Here is an 18,364-nt window from a genome sequence, read left to right on the forward strand (position 1 = left end):
CTGCAAGGGGGAAGCGCACAAAAATGTGTTTCCTGATGTAAACAGTGCACATTATGTACATATCCAGAGTATTAACTTGATATAATGCACTGTGCTGGAGTTTCACAGTGAACACCAGTGGACACACCCCGCAGCTCTGCACACTGCCTCCTCTCGCAGACTACAGCACGGAACTCTCTTCTCGCGAGAAGACATTTCGCCGAAAAATATGGATGTCGGTGGAAACGGTGGTGGATTACCAGTCAATAATAAACAGAGAGCTATGCTGCCCAACAAAAGCCGGGGCGAATTTATTCGCAATCAAAGAAAAGACTCAGAGGTAAGCAGCCAGAGGACTGGGTTTGACTTTGACACAGTTTTGATAATCGAGCCGGACCTGGGAAGGCCTTCTCTTGTGAGTTAGTGTTGCCTAACTAACGCTAGCTAGCTTCAACAAATGGGCTTTAACAGTCAGGGAAGTGAGAGCTAGCTATCTTTTCTAGCTGTAACTTTTATTACCAACAGCCACGGGGGACACTAAAAATCACTAAAAATAAGTTGCACCTTTGCCGTGAGTCGGTGGATAGTGTTACATCAGCAGTTAGCAGCTGAGCAAACTGTAGCTAATGTTAGCAAGCCAGCGGCTGGCTTCAATTCACCCTTTTTTACGTCACATTTAAGAGTTTCCCTGACGACCTGTTGAAATTTAGATTAAGCTTTTGGCTGCAGTCATGCATATCTGCCTAGTTCTGTCATAGTTTTAACCGAGTGTGTGTCGTCCGTGGTGTCTGTGCTCATCCACAGATGAAGCCCGAATGACCCTTCTCCAGAGTGACTGTGGTAGATCACTAATGGATCCCACCACAAAAATCTTTACCAACATTTTGTCGAGTTGTCATTACACAGGCACTGGCGGGGTACTGTAATAACCAACAATTACATAATAACAAAAGTCAGTATAAATGTCACCAAATCCATTGATGGGACATCAGTGAATACAGGGGAACCTAGGAAGAAAAACAATGTGCTAAAGTCTTCATGTCAAAACACAAACAAAGCTTGTTTGTGATTTCATGATGAAAATTGTTTTGTATTTCCAAAAGCCATGAGCAAACCAATCAGAGCCAAGTGAATGCAGAGCACCACAACATCAAACATTAAAAGAGAATCACATATGATGTCCAGTCAACTTTTGTAAACATGGACCTATCTCAAATAAGTGGCCTAGGCCAGTGGCTTTCAAACAAAGGACCAGGGACCTCCAGGGGTCCTTTAAGGGCTTATGAAGGGTCCTCAGCAAACTGAGGAATAGCCAAGTTTCATTTCACAATACTATATACTAATTTACAAATTTACCAAGAATAATTTAATTCACTAGAAAATGTTATGATACAAAAACTACTTTGAATCTGTTTATTAATATTCAAGTATACTTAAAGCAACCATCATGTAGTTTCATACCAGATTCCCATTGGGGCTAAATCACTTTAAATGGGTGTCTGCATCTTAATGAAAGTCATCTTGGGGGTCTGGAACATGACATGGTTTGGTTCCCCCTGACCTGGGAATGCAATATGTGCTGGTAGGAGGAACTGTATCAGTGTCAATGATTGGGACACTTAATGGATACTGTCTTTTATTATGTAAAAAACACACATTCCACCTTCAAATAATGTTCTATACAGTCCTCCCTTTACAGGTTTGGGTCTAACTCATCTTTTACTTTCTACAGTACACCATTCACTTTCCACAGTTATAACTAGTTTTGTCACAGTTGAAGTTTGGTTAGTTAAACTTAGCTATCATTAAACATTCAAAAAGCATCATTTTTTCTTTGGGATTTGATCAGTGAGGTGCACATTTGGTCTTCCGTACTCTGAAGTAAGAGCTTTCTTGCAAAGGTGATCATTATGCTCTTACTTGTATCTGTTGTGCACAGGGGATGTCTGAGTCTCCGGACCTGGAGTTTGAGTATGCAGACACAGACAAGTGGGCTGCAGAGCTATCAGGTGTGTGTGGTCTCCTGTCATTTTTCCCAGTTTGGATATTGATATTTTCTGTTGTCCTCATCCCTCTCATTTATTCATTCTTTCAGAATTTGCAAAGTACAGTGTGTTCCCATTATTTATATATTCTCCATATATATGCCAGAGCTTTACAGTTATACTGAAGGACCAGAGTTTGCTCTCAATAGAAAGTGCTTCGACGAGGAATTCAGAACTCACGGTATGCAGTTAAAAATACACAACCTTAATCAAACCTTTTCAAATTTAAACCTTTGATAACTTCGAAATAGACCTCATTTATAATCTTTGTCTCTGTGATCTCCTAGTGTCTGATAAGAAGTGGACGGAGCTGGATGCAGAACAGCACAGAGCTCATGCCATGCGCCTGTTGGACAGCCTGGAGGTGATTGCCCGAGAGAAGAGGCTGAAGGTTGCCAGAGCCATCCTCTACATGGCTCAGGGTATGATGTGTTGACGAGAATTAAAAATCGCAAGGAGATTAAGGACAAAGTTAAGCAGTTTAATGTGTTTTTCTCCATAGATTTGACTTATCCATAGCTGTATGTTCTGTTTCTCCCCAGGAACATTCGCTGAGTGCAGCTCAGAGGCCGAGGTGCAGCACTGGATGAGATACAACATCTTCCTGCTGTTGGATGTCGGGACCTTCTCTGCTCTGGTGGAACTGCTCAACATGGAGATAGAGTATGTGCTCCATCAGATATCGAGTTTTCTCTCTAAACTGGGAGAGAAATCCTGACCTAGAACACGGTCAACTCAGATTTGGCTGTTCAATACAATGACTTAACTATTTGGTTCTTTATTTTTTTAATCCATAGATGTTATGGCAGTCAGAAAATGCATTGGCACAAGTTTCAGTGTTGAAAAGCTATGTTAATAAGAATTGAAGCAATCATAATGAATAATAATCAAATACAATAGAGTCATGCAAACATTTTTGAGCATTTAAAATCATGGCATGGCCTGCATGGCATATTTTCACTATAGAAATACTATATTTCACTATAGAAATACTATAATAACGCTGTAAAAATACTATAGGCTGATGTGTGTCTGTTTGCTTCTCTTGCTCTGTCTGTGATACACATTGCAATTTGTCACTTTGATCATGAAGGTGTGTGTCGGCTGAATCAAGCTAAAATTGCTCTGTTTAACTGTGGCTTTGCAATGCTCATTGAATATCTTGAAAAAAACAACAACATTTGCTCGACCTCACAACAACCTCAGTTGACTATGAGCGTCTATGACAAATGTTTCACACATAAGCTTTCAGGACATCACACAGAGTTCTCTGTGGAAAAGTTAACGTCATTCATTTTCTCTCTTTCAGTAACAGCGCTGCCTGTAGTAGTGCTGTTAGAAAGCCAGCAATTTCCCTGGCAGATAGCACAGATCTCAGGGTGCTGCTGAACATAATGTACCTGATGGTAGAAACGATTCAGCAGGACGACCCAGCAGACAGGCCTGAATGGAGGGCCATCAGGGAGACCTTTAAAACAGAACTGGGTAAATGTAATCACTATGTAGAGAGTGCAGCAATCATGCCGTATGAATGTGCATGGCTTAGCGTTTAAACTATTTCCACCCCTCCTCTCTTTCATTCAGGATCTCCACTGTATAACAATGAGCCCATTTCTGTGATGCTCTTTGGCATGGTTACTAAGTTCTGCAGCGGTCATGCCCCCCACTTCCCTATGAAGAAGGTCTTGTTACTGTTGTGGAAGAGTATACTGGTAAGACATGTTTTTACAAAATCCCACCATTGTCTCTGACTGATCACATTCATTCTGGTGTGCTCACATTGAGCATGTTTACATGCACACCTTATTCCTGTATTAACCGGAATATTCGCAATATTCCGGTTGCGCACGTGTCATGTAAACACGCACCGAACCCGATTAAGGTCATATTCCGGTTGGAGAGAATTCCGAATAAGCCCCCTGGAATATTCCTGTTCCAACCGGAATATTGGGGCATGTAACCACCTTAGTCGGAAAACTCCCCGAACCGGAATATTCAGTCACGACTGCGCATGCTCGACTCACAAGGACTTCTGTGGCGTCTTCGTTGCTATGGTTACCTGCAAGCGGGGAAAACGGCATGGCGAACAGCAGCAAGAGCCAGGAAACTGCAGTCCACCTTCAGCTAATGAAAGACTTAAATATCACGGAATATATCGATGAGGGAAAACATAGAAATAGCGACAGAAGAAGAAGAAAAAGTAGAATAAGACGAGGAAGAAGACTTCTTCGTCTGTTTTTCCGGCAGACCAGACGCCTATACGCGTGCTGCTGCCCCCCGCGGCTGAGTGTCGCATTACGTCAGAGAGTAGAATACGCCGAAACACAGGGGCATGCCAAGTAACATGTAAACGGAATATTCCAGTTGCCGCGGCGCAGTTACCTTAACCGGAATATTGAGCCGAACCGGAATATGGTGTGCATGTAAACGTACTCATTGAATCCTTGCATATGGTTTTAAAATTTTTACAAGAGAGAGCATGACTTATTAAAATCCTCTCACTTCTGTTTCAGTTCACGCTTGGAGGGTTTGAGCAGCTACAAAGCATAAAAGTGCGTAAGCGTGAGGAACTGGGTCTACCCCCGCTCCCAGAGGACAGCATCCGAGTGATTAGGAGCATGAGGGCCGCTTCTCCTCCTGCCTCTGCGTCTGACCTCATAGAGCAACAGCAGAAACGGGCACGCCGCGAACACAAAGTAGGTGCACACACAGTCTCACACCAAGGCGCTGTAGCAACGAGCAAAGCATTTATCATTGCCAAGGGCGCTGCAACATCTTTTTGTCGTTTCTTGTGCAGGCCCTGATCAAACAGGACAACCTGGATGCGTTCAACGAAAAGGATCCCTACAAGGCAGATGACACCCGTGAGGATGAGGATGACAACGATGACAACGACAACTCTATAGAGGCAGAGTCTTTCCCCCTAGAGAGGGACGAGGTCATGCCTCCACCTATTCCACACCCTCCTTCAGAGCGGGTGTCCTTCCCCAAAGGGCTGCCTTGGGCTCCTAAAGTCAGGTACTCTGGTTTACAAGATAAGTCAGACTGATTGAGCAACAAGACACAGTATTTGTTGAGTTTATACAGAATATTAAACAAAAGTCTAGTCAACCACAGACTACAATAGAATGCATAAATTATTTACAGGGATTTTCCCGATAAACATGTAACTATCCCTATCCAAGACTTTCAATATTTAGTATCAGCTGATACTGAGTCCTAGTCTGATCACTCTATCTATATCCATATGTAAGTCTATATTTTTATCTCTAGCTATATGTATATCAGCATAAAAATGAATAAAACCAACCCAGTATACACAACATAAGGTTATTAAGCCAGCCCTCTGCTTTAAGAAAAATATCCTGTGTCGTGCCTCTTTCTTTAAGGATTTTTATTGAACACCATCGTCACCATCAGATATGAAAATACATATTTAAACAATGACCTGCTGGATGAGGCTCTCTTTTTACTGCTTCTAGAAATCCTCACATTGCAGACATTGCGCCCACCTGCTCAGCTGCTTTCAGTCTGCAAAGTGAAATGCTTCCACACCGCTTACATTCCAGCGCTGTGCTTCTCCCCCCAGTCGTGTTGTTTACCACCACAAGTGGTTCAAAGTGACGTTTGCTGCATTGTGTCTTAAAACAGTTTGTTTAAATTGGCCAGAAAGGAGAAATTATGTTGATTGAAATTTGATTGGGCGCTTTCTAGCTGATCCCAGTCACTTAATAATGCATGCATTTGGCCCTAATGCTGATTTTTAATATTGCCTTGGGGCATCTATAATTTTTATAAGGTTTTTGACACTGTGTTCATATTTGTACATGGTAGGACAATAAGATTAAGCTGTATTAATTTCAAAAGATGACGTATTTAATATTTAATTGTCCCTTTGTTATTTGTTTTATTTCCTCTAACAGGGAAAAGGACATTGAAAATTTCCTGGAATCCAGTAGAAGTAAATTCATCGGATACACACTTGGAAAGTATGTTTTCTTTTCATTAGCAGTAAGCCAAGACAAATTTAAGTGATATTACTTTTGACAGGGTATGAATATCCCTGTGACTGTATATTATTCAGCTGAAGTTTAAATCATTATTTTTGCGCATTTATTACAGTGATACAGATACAGTTGTTGGCTTGCCGAGGCCGATCCATGAGAGCATCAAAACGTTGAAGCAGGTATTGCATTGCTGTACATGGTGGTGTCTGTCCTGGAGAATAGGTTGTGGATCCTGCATAGCTATTCTGCTACTTCACATATTTTTCTTCTCCTTCCAGCACAAATACGTTTCCATAGCAGAGATTCAAATTTCAAAGGAGGAGGAGTTTCAGAAAACTCCGCTGTCAGGGGTAAGTGACTACAAATATAATTTTAACTCCATTGTCCTGAACAGCATCATTTCAACTTGTGAACTGTAAGATTAGTTAAAGGCAACACACAACCACTTATTTTGTCTCTTGTGTGGTGTAGGGAATCAAAGTGCTCGAAGCTCCAAAGAAAAAAGTCAATTCCCGCACACACTTTCTCAAATTGCATTGATTTATTTCAGGGAGTTAGTCGATGTTTCGGTTACAAGAATCTTTCTCAAGACATACCAGCTACCAAGTGACTGATTATCTATCAAACTGCACAACATGGAGCGGATCAGAGTAAATGACACACAAAAAATGTTTGAGCCGTCATGTTCTTATAAGCTGGTGTTTGTCAGAAATGTATCTGTTTGAACCAGAAATTGAAGGCCACTCTTACCTGGAGAAAACAATCTTGGTCGTATCATTAGCATCTGTTCCTGTATGTTCCTAAATAAACCATACACTGCAGTGGCTTCACACATCAGGGAGTGAGGTAAACTCTTTAAAATCCCCTGTCTGGTAATGGAAAACAGCCTGTGTAGGTTTAATATTCAAAACTTATTTCTCTTAGGGTGTAGTGATAACACAAAAACATGTAATTTTGTGTCATATAGCCTGTGGTTTCCTATTTTTATTTTTGTTTAACAGGGTGAAGAAGAGGTGGAGATGTGTGCCACTGAGCTGCTGTACCAGGGGATTCTTCCCAGTTTGCCTCAGTATATGGTTAGTGTCTTAACTGCAGTGTATTTTTCCTAACTCTGGACCATGTAAAAACTTTGTCAATCTGTGTTATGAATAATGTTAAGGTTGTAAAATGTCCTGAATTCCCCCATGGGCATCAGCAAAATGCTATCTTTTAATCCAATAGAGTGTTCAGTATTGGTTAATAGTGGTGCTATTAGGAGAGGGTTGTTTGGGCATTTATGTATCATAATCTGTGGAAACACTTATGTCCTCTCTTTTTTGTTCATGTTCATGGCTTTGAATTTTATAGCTGGAACAACTCTATAAAATTTACATAGAAATTACCCTACACGGGAAATGCCAAAAGTTTAAACATTGGGGGTGTCGTCACTCCACACCACATAAAAACATACATGCGGTATATGATCAACTTTTTTTTTTTTTGCCAAATCCAATTATTGTTACTGGCTGATTAAGGGCAGTAATGCCATTAATTGTGTGAGTAAATAGTGTCGCTGTTGATTACAGCTCCAATGCCAACCACCACCTTTAATCTGACAGCTAATCTAGCTCTTTAGAAGCAGCAGTAATCCTCTGTGTCAGGCCTGGACTGCTTGTTATTGATCTGATGGTGTTCACCCTGAATGTCAGATTGCCTTGCTGAAGATCCTGCTCGCAGCAGCACCGACCTCCAAGGCCAAGACAGACTCCATCAACATCTTGGCCGACGTGCTGCCTGAGGAGATGCCGTAAGTGACTTGCAATGTTGCACTCCAGTCCAACATTTATGATTTCGGGTAATTTTAGCGAAACGAGCAGAGCAGTAAGACAGTCTATAGGGCCATGCAGTGTCTGCATACATGTAATGATGTCAACAGGCATCCACAGTTATATAGTCAAAGATGTGTTGGTTGTAGAAGGGTAGGGTTTTCTTTAAAATTTGATTTAAACCTGCAAAGTTTCAAATTTAAAGCATTCTCACCTGACTAAAGCACATTAAGGTAAAAGGCTGTGCTGGTCTTGCTCCAGATGAGGATCCCTGATTAAACTGAGGAGATTTTTAATCACATTTGTCTTGACTCTGCAGAACCACAGTGCTGCAGAGTATGAAACTTGGTGTTGATGTCAATCGCCATAAAGAAATCATTGTGAAAGCCATCTCTGCCATCCTGCTGCTGCTTCTCAAACACTTCAAACTTAACCACATCTACCAGGTATGAACATCACACTCGTGTAATGATGCAGTTACTGCACTGGCGTTATTGTAATGCCACATTTAATGACAAAAGTCTCTAGGAGGCATGGAACATTTATTACCAGATGCACAAATCTGCACACTTTCTGTACTTATAGTAACTAAAATTCGCAAAGATAAAATGCTAGCATTACTTCACTATCAAAGCCTAATAACATGTTTAATTATTTGATGTTGTGCATCAAGAGCTGTCAGTTTCAGGGCAAACAAAACTTCTCCCACTGCATGATTTTAGGGAGGTGCTGTCATTTTCTTAATGTTGAGATTAATGATTGGGACTTAAGAGCTGAAAACAAAGTAGCACTGCATTTAGTTGTCCTTTTAGATTTAAATTAATACTCACTGAACTATGGAGGGGACTAATAAGCCTATAATGTACTTTTTATGCCAGCGGGTTTTGAAAACATTTGCTCGATGACTTGGGCCTTTTCTGTTTTTTGGATTTTTTAAAATTAATGAAAATGTCATAGGTGTTTATTGATGCTTTATATGATTATTTGTTTGTCCGGTTGAGAAAACTATCGTAATCTGTCCTTGTGTGTTTATCTTCATAGTTTGAGTACATGGCTCAGCACCTCGTATTTGCCAACTGCATCCCCCTTATTCTGAAGTTCTTCAACCAGAACATCATGTCTTACATCACGGCTAAGAATAGGTACTTTTCCACTGTGTCTCATCACTCCCATTTACCTGTGGTGTCAATGAACAGTGTCCACACAGCACTCATTTCACTGCTCTCCATTTTCTGTCCCCCTTTAGCATTTCAGTTCTTGACTTCCCTTACTGTGTCGTGCATGAGCTGCCAGAGTTGACCGCAGAGAGTTTGGTAAGCTGCCCTTTTGATAGAAGAGAGCAAAGTATTTCTTTGATCACACAAGTCAAAGTTAAGTTGATGATTTGCTGTTTTTTTGTGAATATTTTGTCTGTTTTCTACAGGAAGCAGGAGACAACAATCAGTTTTGCTGGAGGAATCTGTTTTCCTGTATTAACCTGCTGCGGATCCTGAACAAACTGACCAAGTGGAAGCACTCGAGAACCATGGTGAGAGAGCCTCTCATTAAATAACACTTACCACAAGGATAAATCATGGACATAAAAAAAGTATTTGTTGTATGTATTGGCCCCTCAAAACCTGTCTTTTCTGTCCCAGATGCTGGTGGTGTTCAAGTCAGCTCCCATCCTGAAGAGGGCGCTGAAGGTTAAGCAGGCCATGATGCAGCTCTATGTCCTCAAACTGCTCAAAGTGCAAACCAAATACCTGGGACGTCAGTGGAGGAAAAGCAACATGAAGACCATGTCTGCCATCTACCAAAAGGTCCGCCACCGCCTCAACGATGACTGGGCCTATGGAAACGGTGAGTACAAACCATTACAGCCTCTAACCTCTGATCATGTCTGTATGTGAACACAGCTGCTTCACCCCAGAAATAATCAGGATGAAACTCAAAGCTAGAATGGGTCCTGACTGAGCGCTGGGTCTACGGCTTCTCAAACAGCCAGAATTTTCCTGAGTAAAACCTGGTTTTCTTTTGTAAATGTTAAAACGAAACTTTTACTGAGCTAATCGGTTTAAGATGTTTTGTTTTGTCCTCCATTGGGCTTTGTTGTTTATATACAGGCTTCCCACAAATCATGGTGTTTTGAAATGTCTCTTCCAGACATGGAAAGTCAGGGATTTTAATCAGTTTCTGGAAAACTTGGAATGGAATGTATTTTTTTCAATCTTAGCTAAATAAAATAAAATAAAAGTAGTTATACGCTGTTAAAGCAAAACGGAAAATAACATTAGACCTCTAAGACCTCTGAATCTGAAGTTTGTTTAAAATTTTAATAAAGAAAAAAAAGTCATGTTACTTTGATCCAGGTCATGGGAATTCACCATTTTAATCATGGGAAGTCCTTGAAAAGTCAGGGAATTTTACATGTGACATAGAGTGGGGACCCTGTATATATACAGTGTATCTGTTCCAGGCTTTTAGATTTGCTTTTACTTTTACAGTTATTCAAGTAGAGAGGAAGAGATGCTGTCAGACATGTGCACCACTGTTCTAATCATTCAGAATTGACAGAACAGGCCCGGCTTTCAAAGGTGCCATCAAATATGAATTGGTTTGTGTTTTTCTGACAGCAGATTTGGATGCACGTCCGTGGGACTTCCAAGCAGAGGAGTGTGCTCTGCGCGCCAACATCGAACGCTTCAACAGTCGCCGCTACGACAAGAACCAGAGCAATCCCGACTTCCTGCCTGTGGACAACTGTCTGCAGAGCGTTTTGGGACAACGAGTGGACCTGCCAGAGGATTTCCAAATGAACTATGACCTCTGGCTGGAGCGTGAGGTGTTCTCCAAACCTATTTCCTGGGAAGAGCTGCTACAGTGAGAAACAACAAAATGTCAACATCCTCTTCCTTCTATAAGGAATAACCTCGGTCCAACAACAAACAAAACATTCAGACAAACTATGAGCAGTGCACTCGTACCACACTGGTTGAACAGTGATCAAAGCTACACATCTCCTGTGTAGCATGAAGTTAATGGATGAATTTTATTCTGAAAAGTTGACTTAATATGCTGTTCCGTCATTGCAGTTGGATCAGCATGGTTTTGCAGTTTGGGGCATCAAAAGCTTTATATGATCAATCATTGCCTTTAAGAAATTTAGCATTACTGTAATTACAGTCCACTGGTTAAAAAAAGATAATCTTTTTGTACTTAGGTTCACTGAAAGTTTTCCAGCACTAATGCCACCCATAGTTTCTAATGAGATATTCAAAATTTAAAGTGACTTAAGTGCTTAATCCCCCTCTGTTTGTGGACTGAAATCCAACCTTTACCATACACATATATTTGCTTTGTGTGCCTCTTACCTGCTAGGTCGATGACTTTGTCCTGCAAGCACTACATCACAGTATATTCACTCTAAAAAGGAAAGGTTTTGGAATAAGTGTGTTTTATGTATAAACTGTACAGACTCAGACAATGGTGTGAGTGCCATGTGTGGTTGTGTTTCTTTTTAAACCTTTTCATCGCAGTGCGTACACAGCTATCTGGATACCATTTTAATTAACTCAGAGGCATTAGTGCGCATGTCGGTACCCAGTTTCACATGGCCTGTCTGGTGATATGCTCCACAGTTTAAGATGGTGGAAGGAATGCAACATTCCTTGTGTGCCTCATGAGTATGACTCTTATTTTGAGAGTTAAAAGATAAATTAGGGGCTTTTTAATCATTATGTCTGTGTTTTGTGCAAATAAGAACAGCCGACACAATATTGTATAAGTTTTTAATGGTTGCGGCACAAAAGGGTCCATCTCTGTTAAACTTATTTCTCCTTTGACGTTCCACTGCTTTGGCTCATGATTTGCATATAATTTGCATAATTGGTTAACTTTTACGAGTGCTGTTTTGGAGGTTTTCTTCATCATCACACCTGTAACATGGGACCATGGAGTCGGACATTAAGACACTTACTGAACACCAGGCTGAATGGAAGTGGAAACACAGCCTAATATTTCTACCTAAAGAATCTTGCTTATGGGAAAATGTATCTTAATTTGCTTTTTTTGTGTGGATGACTGCGCATGTGTGTGTGTGGGTGTGTGTGTGTGTGTGTACGTAGGTTGATTGCGTGAAGTAAAAGAGAAGCGTTGAAATTCAGTGTAGAGTCGTCGAGACACTGATCCTCAAAGTTACAAATCTGTCGTTCCTAAGCTTCACTAGCCAGGTAGGATTTTTGTACTCAATGGGATAACTTCAACCAACTAGGGGGTAAAAAAAAAAAAAAAAAAATGGAACGGCGCAGGTAACGCATTTTCTTGTGTTTTTACTATTTTTCAACTTAGGTTGTTTTATTTTATTATAAAGGTTAAGAAAACGCCTTGAAGTGGCTAAATGAAAAGACAACCTGTAAATTGTGAAAACTTATTTATCATGGCTTTTGTCACTGTTTTACATTGTCTGACTTCAATACTGTAATAAAAATCTACTATTATTATTGCTGTTAGATTTCATTGTTTTACTATAAAGGTGCTACTATTAGTCTAGCATTAAGATTAAAAATAGTAAGCTAAACTTGTGAGTAATATGTTCTTCATTTACTTTTGGAGTCCATTAATTATACATTTGTTTGTGACACGGATCCAGACAACAATCTCTCAGGCACTGAAAAATGACAGGAAATAGCATTTTGATTATGTTATGATTGCATTCGTCATTAGTGAGATGCTTTGGATTGTATTTCAGTCTGTTTTAAAGACTTTTAGATGAAGTGACAAGAGTATCACCAGATCTTTATGGTATGTGTGTGTACTGTGTTTGATTATGGACGACACCAAACACAATATGATGTTCAGGGTGAAATCTGTAACTCCACCTGGAAGTAAATAATCATATTTTTAAGTTTGCCCTCATGCACATTCAAAACCCTTATCAGTGCTCAAGTAGTTAAGAATTTCAAGTTGAATTGATATTACTCAGTAAGAAAGTTCAAGAAATTGAGCATTCTGTCGTAGCCTCACTGGCATCAAGAATTAAAAAAAACCTGAGCAACAATATGAAACCGTTTTGCTGTTCCTGTTCGTAGTCCCTCTAGTCCCTCCCCTCCCTTTGAATTCAAATATTTCAGACACTCCCATCTCCACTCCCAACATCTGAAAACCACAGAAAGCACCTCCTCCCTGCTCAGATTCAACACACATTGTGTCACTTAAGCAGGAAACGAAACAAAAACTTGTCTGCCCGCCATTCTCCATACAGATATGGCAGAGCCTCACATCCCAGTGAAGAGGGACCATCTCTGCTGTCGAATCTGCAGGACATTTCTCAGGAATCCGGCGACTATTCCCTGTGGGCACAATTTCTGTACGCTTTGCATCCAGGAGTCCTGGGATAACAAAGAGAGGAACGGCTATTTGTTTAGCTGCCCTGAGTGCTACTTTACCTTTTCCTCAAGACCTCAGCTGATCACAAACACAACTCTGGCTGAGTTGGTGAACGACACACAGAGGGGTAAATCTGGAGCTGGGAGCAAGACGGAGCAAAGCTGCTCCGCTGGGTCTACAGGTGAGCCCCAGACCCCCAAGAGACCCAGGACCTCTATAGAACAAAGGGAATCAGGAAGCGATATATGTCGGAGGCACCGTCTCCCTTTGGAGGTATACTGCTGCACTGACAAGCAAATCATCTGTGAATTGTGTGCATTTTATGAACACAATGAACACAGAACTGGGTTGGTGAGTGAGGAACGCAGGAGGAAGCAGGTTTGTATAATAAAGACAGAACTGACACAAAGCAATACTGCAATTTGTGATCAAGTGAAAACTTGCAGCCACGTATTAGTTTGCCACAAATGAGAGTATATGAATGAGTAATGTAATTTTTAGTAGTTTTCATCGTTTGTAAACTAGTTGTAAGAGTTAGCTACAGTTCACCTACAGCACACACTGAATTAGCTGCAGCTAACTGTGCCTGAAGTGCCTAAAGTGATTTTACTATAGTAGTTTTACCTCTTAAACAGGCCATTAATCCCACTTTCTGCAATGAACTGTAGCAACATCAGTGTCAGGGAGGAATGCGCAAAATAATTCCTGGGCCAAACCACAAAACCTACTTGTAGAGGGCTGCTACCGCAGTAGAGGTCTTGCAAACGATCACAAATATAATTGGTTTGTTTGTGTCCATCCAACATACATAAATAAGGAAGAGCTGCAGAACATAAAGAAGAAATCCAAGGAGATGCTCTGTAAACAGGAAAATGAACAGAAGAACATGAGAAAGACCCTCAGAAAGGTTCAGGTGAGGAGAAAGAAGCCATCCTACTCCAGATTGGCTTTGGTTATACTTGTGATAGAAAAACAAGCATGGGTTTTGCCACTGATCAGGCAGCTGATGCCCTGCTGAAGTGATGTGAGATGGGGAAGCAAGTTGGAAGGAGAAGGGGCTATGAAAATTTGATTGAGACTGACATCAGAGGAAATGGTCTAAGGTTACCAAAATGTAGAGGGTGAATGGGGAAGAAATGGGGAGTGTGTTAGGATTCCCCTTTGTGGGAGCATGACTGTAGTTATGAAATGTCATGTTAGTGTTTCAGTCACATGCAGTGGATTGGGACATGGGCTTACCAAACTGATAGGATTTTATTCCCTGGGAAGCACAAGTCCACTCAACAAATTGCATGACAATCCATCTACAATATTTAAAGATATTTGGTCTTGGGTGGCACTAGATGAAAGGTCACAAGGTCACCAAAGTTAACATGAATGTGCTCACCTAATTTCATGGCAATCCTCCCAATAAACACTTTGAAGCCCCACTCTGCAGTATTCATGGATTGGGTCTTTAAAATATTTTGACCTTGAGGCCTAATGGAGCTGGAGGAATTGTCACACTGAGATACTGCATGCTCTTGGTAGCATGATGTGCTGACCAAACTTAACTAAAAATCTGCCCAATAGATTTTAAGATATCGAAGTTGACAATTGAGCTACAAGGCTGTACTACAGGAAAGGTCATAGGGTCACCAAGGGTCACTCGGTCAACCACCGAGCGGGATCTTCTTTTGGGGAGTTTGAATGCATTCATTATGAGATATTAGACAATAGTTGACATGTGGGCCTGAGGGTGGTGCTAGAAGAGGGGTCATGGGGTCATCAAAATGAAAAGGATGCATGCTTTGGGTGTCATGAATACGCTCACTGAATTTCTCGAGTATCTTCTTGACATTCGTAAAAGCGCGGCACTAGTCACCACAGCTGATAGGGTTCATTCTCTGGGGTGCATAAATGTGCTAACCAAATTTCATGTTAATGTGCCCAGCAGATACTGAGGTGTTGTGTACAAGCCACATTTTGTGCCTGATTGTGTTGCCAAAATTGACAGGGTTCATCCTCCTTGAAGCATGAATGTGCTAATGAAATTTCACAGCAGTCCATCCAGTTTTGAGATAGTCCTAGACAAACTAACAGATGGATCAATGCACCAATCAACATGGTCCTTAGACCAAAACCCATTAGTGGTGCAAGAAAGTTGTGCATGTTCATGTTCATATGCTAATCCTTATAGTTACCCTCAGGATTCACTATAACCATCTGTGTAACACAGGAGGGGGCGAGAGAAGCCGAGGATTACTGTGAGAGCATTTTGGTCACAATCATTGACTCCCTCCAGAGACATTATGGCTCAGTGAGGGAGCTGATTGGGGCTCAGGAGAGGGCAGCAGCAGCTCAGGTTCGAAAGTCCCTGATGAGCCTGCAGCGAAAAATGGAGGAGATAAGGACAAGGGATGCTGAGCTTGATGTTCTGGCACAGGTTGACAAAGATGCCCATTTCCTCCAGGTACTGTGCTCACATTACAGGCTGTGGAAGCTTCATCTGCGACTGTACTAACAAATGTCTTCGTTTTCTTTCCCTCTTGACAGAAATGTCCCTCACTCACTGACCTCTGTGAAAATGACAATTCCCACAAGGTTTCAGAGGATCTACTCCTTCCCTTTGAGTCTACAAAGGCAGCGGTAGAACAGCTCGGGAAGCAGCTACAGGCATTTTGTGACAAAGAATTTGCTGCAATCTCTCAAACTGGTATGCATGTGACATGGAATCACCTAATATATTCAAAAGAGCAGCTTCTTTCATCATTGCAAAAACACTTGTGCATAAAATGTCTGTGCCAACCCACCACTGAAAGACACCAAAAGTTAATCTTCAGACTACATGCGGTGTACTGGACTGGCATATGCTAGAATGTTTTGTTTATTTACTTTGTGTCAGGATGAGTAATCCTCTGTACTCGGACAAAATGTTCCATACCATTTCACCTCTGTATGTACAGTTGCTCGGTTCCAATGGGTAGCATTTCATTTTAGCTTAGCATAAAGACTTTAAGTCTATGGGAGCCTTTACCCTAGCCTGGTGAAAAAATAAGTCAACATAAAAATATAACCCTTACAACAACTACAGCAACCAAACAAAAGTCGTTTTAAGGGAGGTTCATTTTTGGCAGATGTTCGTCTATCTGGTGTGCAGATTACTTGGAAAGACACTCAGTGATTACAGTTCCATCATCATCATCATCATCATCATCATCATCATCTGACTTGTTAAGTTATCATGAAATGCTTCCCATAGGAACTGAGCCACTGGACATGCAGAGGAGAAAATGGTACTGAACATCTTGTCTCAGTCTGGGTATGTTGGATAAAGGGTATTTTACCCAAAATGTTTGAGCATACCTTTAAAGGAATTATAGGTAAAAACTTGGTCATCACAATTTGTATGGGTTCGTCTCCACCAGTGATACTCAGTGATGCTCTTGGATGTTGCCTTACAGCTCTCTCTGCAATCAATAGCATGCAAACAGGGAAGACCACTGAGCCTGAAACAAGAGCCGAGTTTCTGGAGTGTGAGTTTAACCTCTTACTTTTGCAGTTGTCTTGATCAGAGCTTTGCCTCATGCAGACCAAGCCAACCCCACTTTATACAGAATCTGAAAGTTTCTCCTCACGTCTCCTTTGGTTTCTCAGATGCTTGTGAACTCAGCCTGGACCCAAACACAGCACACGAGCACCTGGTTCTTTCAAATGGAGACAAAGAAGTGAAGCATTACCCTCAGAAATGTAGTAACCCGGGCGCATGTCACCCTGAGCAGTTTATCCACCGCCGGCAGGTGCTGTGCAAGGAGGGTCTGCAGGCCGAGCGCTGCTACTATGAGGTGGAGGTGGATGGAGACAAGGCTGAGATCGCCCTCACCTACAAAGGCATCGACAGAAAATCACGCACAACTCTCTCAGCCTTCGGGGCCAAAGCAAACTCCTGGAGTCTTGATCGTTCCAGGACGTACTCTGTAAGCCACCAAAATGACAGCGTCCAGCTTACAACAACCCCCAGTCATAAGAGAATAGGAGTTTATCTGAAATTCAGGGAGGGTACTCTGTCGTTCTATGAGGTCTCAGACAGGATGAAGTTTCTCTACAAGATTGAAGCCACATTCACAGAACCACTGTACCCCGGATTCTGGCTTGGAGAGAAGTGCTGCATCAGGCTTTGTGATCTCAGTTAGGGAAGTGGCTGATTATCCAAGAAGCTGCGAAACAAGTTATGCTTATTTGAGGGAATTTATTGCTAGGAGAGCCACATTGATACTTCCACATTTTTTTTTGTTTATACTGTGGGTTGTTTTCCAAGGCTCTGCTGCATCTAGCATTACTCATAGAACCTGTTACGAGTCATTATGCTACCTCTTTCAGAATCAACTCAGAGAATGATGAGGGAATTCAACATACAATATCATAGCATTTATTTGCATGTTGTATTTCTTACTTTACTTAATATTATGTCAAAGTTTGTCAAGTGTTTTCATGCTCGACCTATACTGCAGTATGTTTAAACCTTAATAAAAGCATTACACTCTGTGGCTGTCACAGCTGTTTTTATTCTAAAAATAGAATGAGGATGCTTTGAATCAGCTGAAGCAGGGTAATTTGTTTTAGCAGCAATAGAAAGAGGAAAACAGTGAAGGGAGTAGGAGACAGAAAGCCTGTGCAAGTTTGCAATGAACAGCTAAACTGAAAAAGTTGAAGGAGTCAGTCTGATCAGCATTATTCTGAAAACTCCAAGCTGAATGGCTGGGAAGGCTTGAGTGAAATGTGATTTCTAGTGGAACTGAGAATGACACAGTTGTTTTTTTTTAATGGGGCAGAAAAATCACTTCCAATCATAAATTGTGGAAAAGTAATGAACTGCATTTCTTATTAAAAAAAAAAAGAAAAAAAAAAAAAAGAAGAAGACATTTGTTAATACAATCCTCACTGCTGCACCTTGGTCAATCAAGGACAGACGCTATTTGTTTCATTTGCACATGAAAAAACCCTGGAAATCCTTGATAAATCAGCCTCTAACTGTATTAAGAAATACAAGTAAATTTTACTCAAACTAAGGCCTGACAATCAATCAAAGGGTTTTTGCTGAGATTATCTTATTTGAATATCATCTGTGATAAAACAGAATGTACAGATTATTCTCAGCATTACTGATGTTAGTTGCAATGGC

The 18,364-nt window shown here is 41.1% G+C and overlaps 2 protein-coding genes across 4 annotated transcripts; both read left to right on the top strand.

Annotated features, from left to right (window-relative positions):
* The first annotated feature begins 166 nt into the window (after positions 1 to 166).
* strip1 (striatin interacting protein 1) lies at positions 167 to 12,315 on the top strand. 2 transcript variants are annotated; one of them, XM_030052015.1, is made up of 20 exons: positions 167 to 319; positions 1,919 to 1,988; positions 2,131 to 2,205; positions 2,312 to 2,446; positions 2,567 to 2,687; positions 3,334 to 3,509; positions 3,609 to 3,736; positions 4,538 to 4,720; positions 4,822 to 5,042; positions 5,948 to 6,013; positions 6,147 to 6,210; positions 6,310 to 6,381; positions 7,033 to 7,107; positions 7,720 to 7,817; positions 8,156 to 8,282; positions 8,878 to 8,978; positions 9,083 to 9,149; positions 9,260 to 9,364; positions 9,474 to 9,678; positions 10,452 to 12,315. In XM_030052015.1, the coding sequence occupies exons 1-20, from the start codon at positions 209 to 211 to the stop codon at positions 10,700 to 10,702; spliced, it is 2,451 nt and encodes an 816-aa protein (XP_029907875.1). In that variant the 5' UTR covers positions 167 to 208; the 3' UTR covers positions 10,703 to 12,315. The 2 variants fall into 2 exon arrangements, with proteins under 2 accessions (XP_029907875.1, XP_029907876.1); XM_030052016.1 differs by having other exon boundaries at positions 169 to 319; positions 10,455 to 12,315.
* A 642-nt stretch (positions 12,316 to 12,957) lies between these two features.
* Positions 12,958 to 17,544, top strand: LOC115358795 (tripartite motif-containing protein 16-like protein). 2 transcript variants are annotated; one of them, XM_030050811.1, is made up of 6 exons: positions 12,958 to 13,581; positions 14,021 to 14,116; positions 15,422 to 15,655; positions 15,739 to 15,898; positions 16,647 to 16,718; positions 16,840 to 17,544. In XM_030050811.1, exons 1-6 carry the CDS (start codon positions 13,081 to 13,083, stop codon positions 17,373 to 17,375), a joined length of 1,599 nt encoding a protein of 532 aa, XP_029906671.1. In that variant the 5' UTR covers positions 12,958 to 13,080; the 3' UTR covers positions 17,376 to 17,544. The 2 variants fall into 2 exon arrangements, with proteins under 2 accessions (XP_029906671.1, XP_029906672.1); XM_030050812.1 differs by lacking the exon at positions 14,021 to 14,116 and having other exon boundaries at positions 12,960 to 13,581.
* Positions 17,545 to 18,364: the final 820 nt, after the last annotated feature.

The sequence above is a fragment of the Myripristis murdjan genome, chromosome 5 (genome assembly GCF_902150065.1).
Source record: "Myripristis murdjan chromosome 5, fMyrMur1.1, whole genome shotgun sequence".
Taxonomy (NCBI): Eukaryota; Metazoa; Chordata; class Actinopteri; order Holocentriformes; family Holocentridae; genus Myripristis; species Myripristis murdjan.

Bases quoted from the DNA above. Each gene is read 5' to 3' on its own strand.
- LOC115358795 (XM_030050811.1), top strand. From the start codon at position 13,081: ATGGCAGAGCCTCACATCCCAGTGAAGAGGGACCATCTCTGCTGTCGA. The intron at 13,582-14,020 runs GTTTGTATAATA...TACATAAATAAG, and splicing joins AGGAACGCAGGAGGAAGCAG to GAAGAGCTGCAGAACATAAA. The intron at 15,656-15,738 runs GTACTGTGCTCA...CCCTCTTGACAG, and splicing joins AAGATGCCCATTTCCTCCAG to AAATGTCCCTCACTCACTGA.
- strip1 (XM_030052015.1), top strand. From the start codon at position 209: ATGGATGTCGGTGGAAACGGTGGTGGATTACCAGTCAATAATAAACAG. The intron at 1,989-2,130 runs GTGTGTGTGGTC...TATATATGCCAG, and splicing joins GTGGGCTGCAGAGCTATCAG to AGCTTTACAGTTATACTGAA. The intron at 7,818-8,155 runs GTAAGTGACTTG...TTGACTCTGCAG, and splicing joins GTGCTGCCTGAGGAGATGCC to AACCACAGTGCTGCAGAGTA.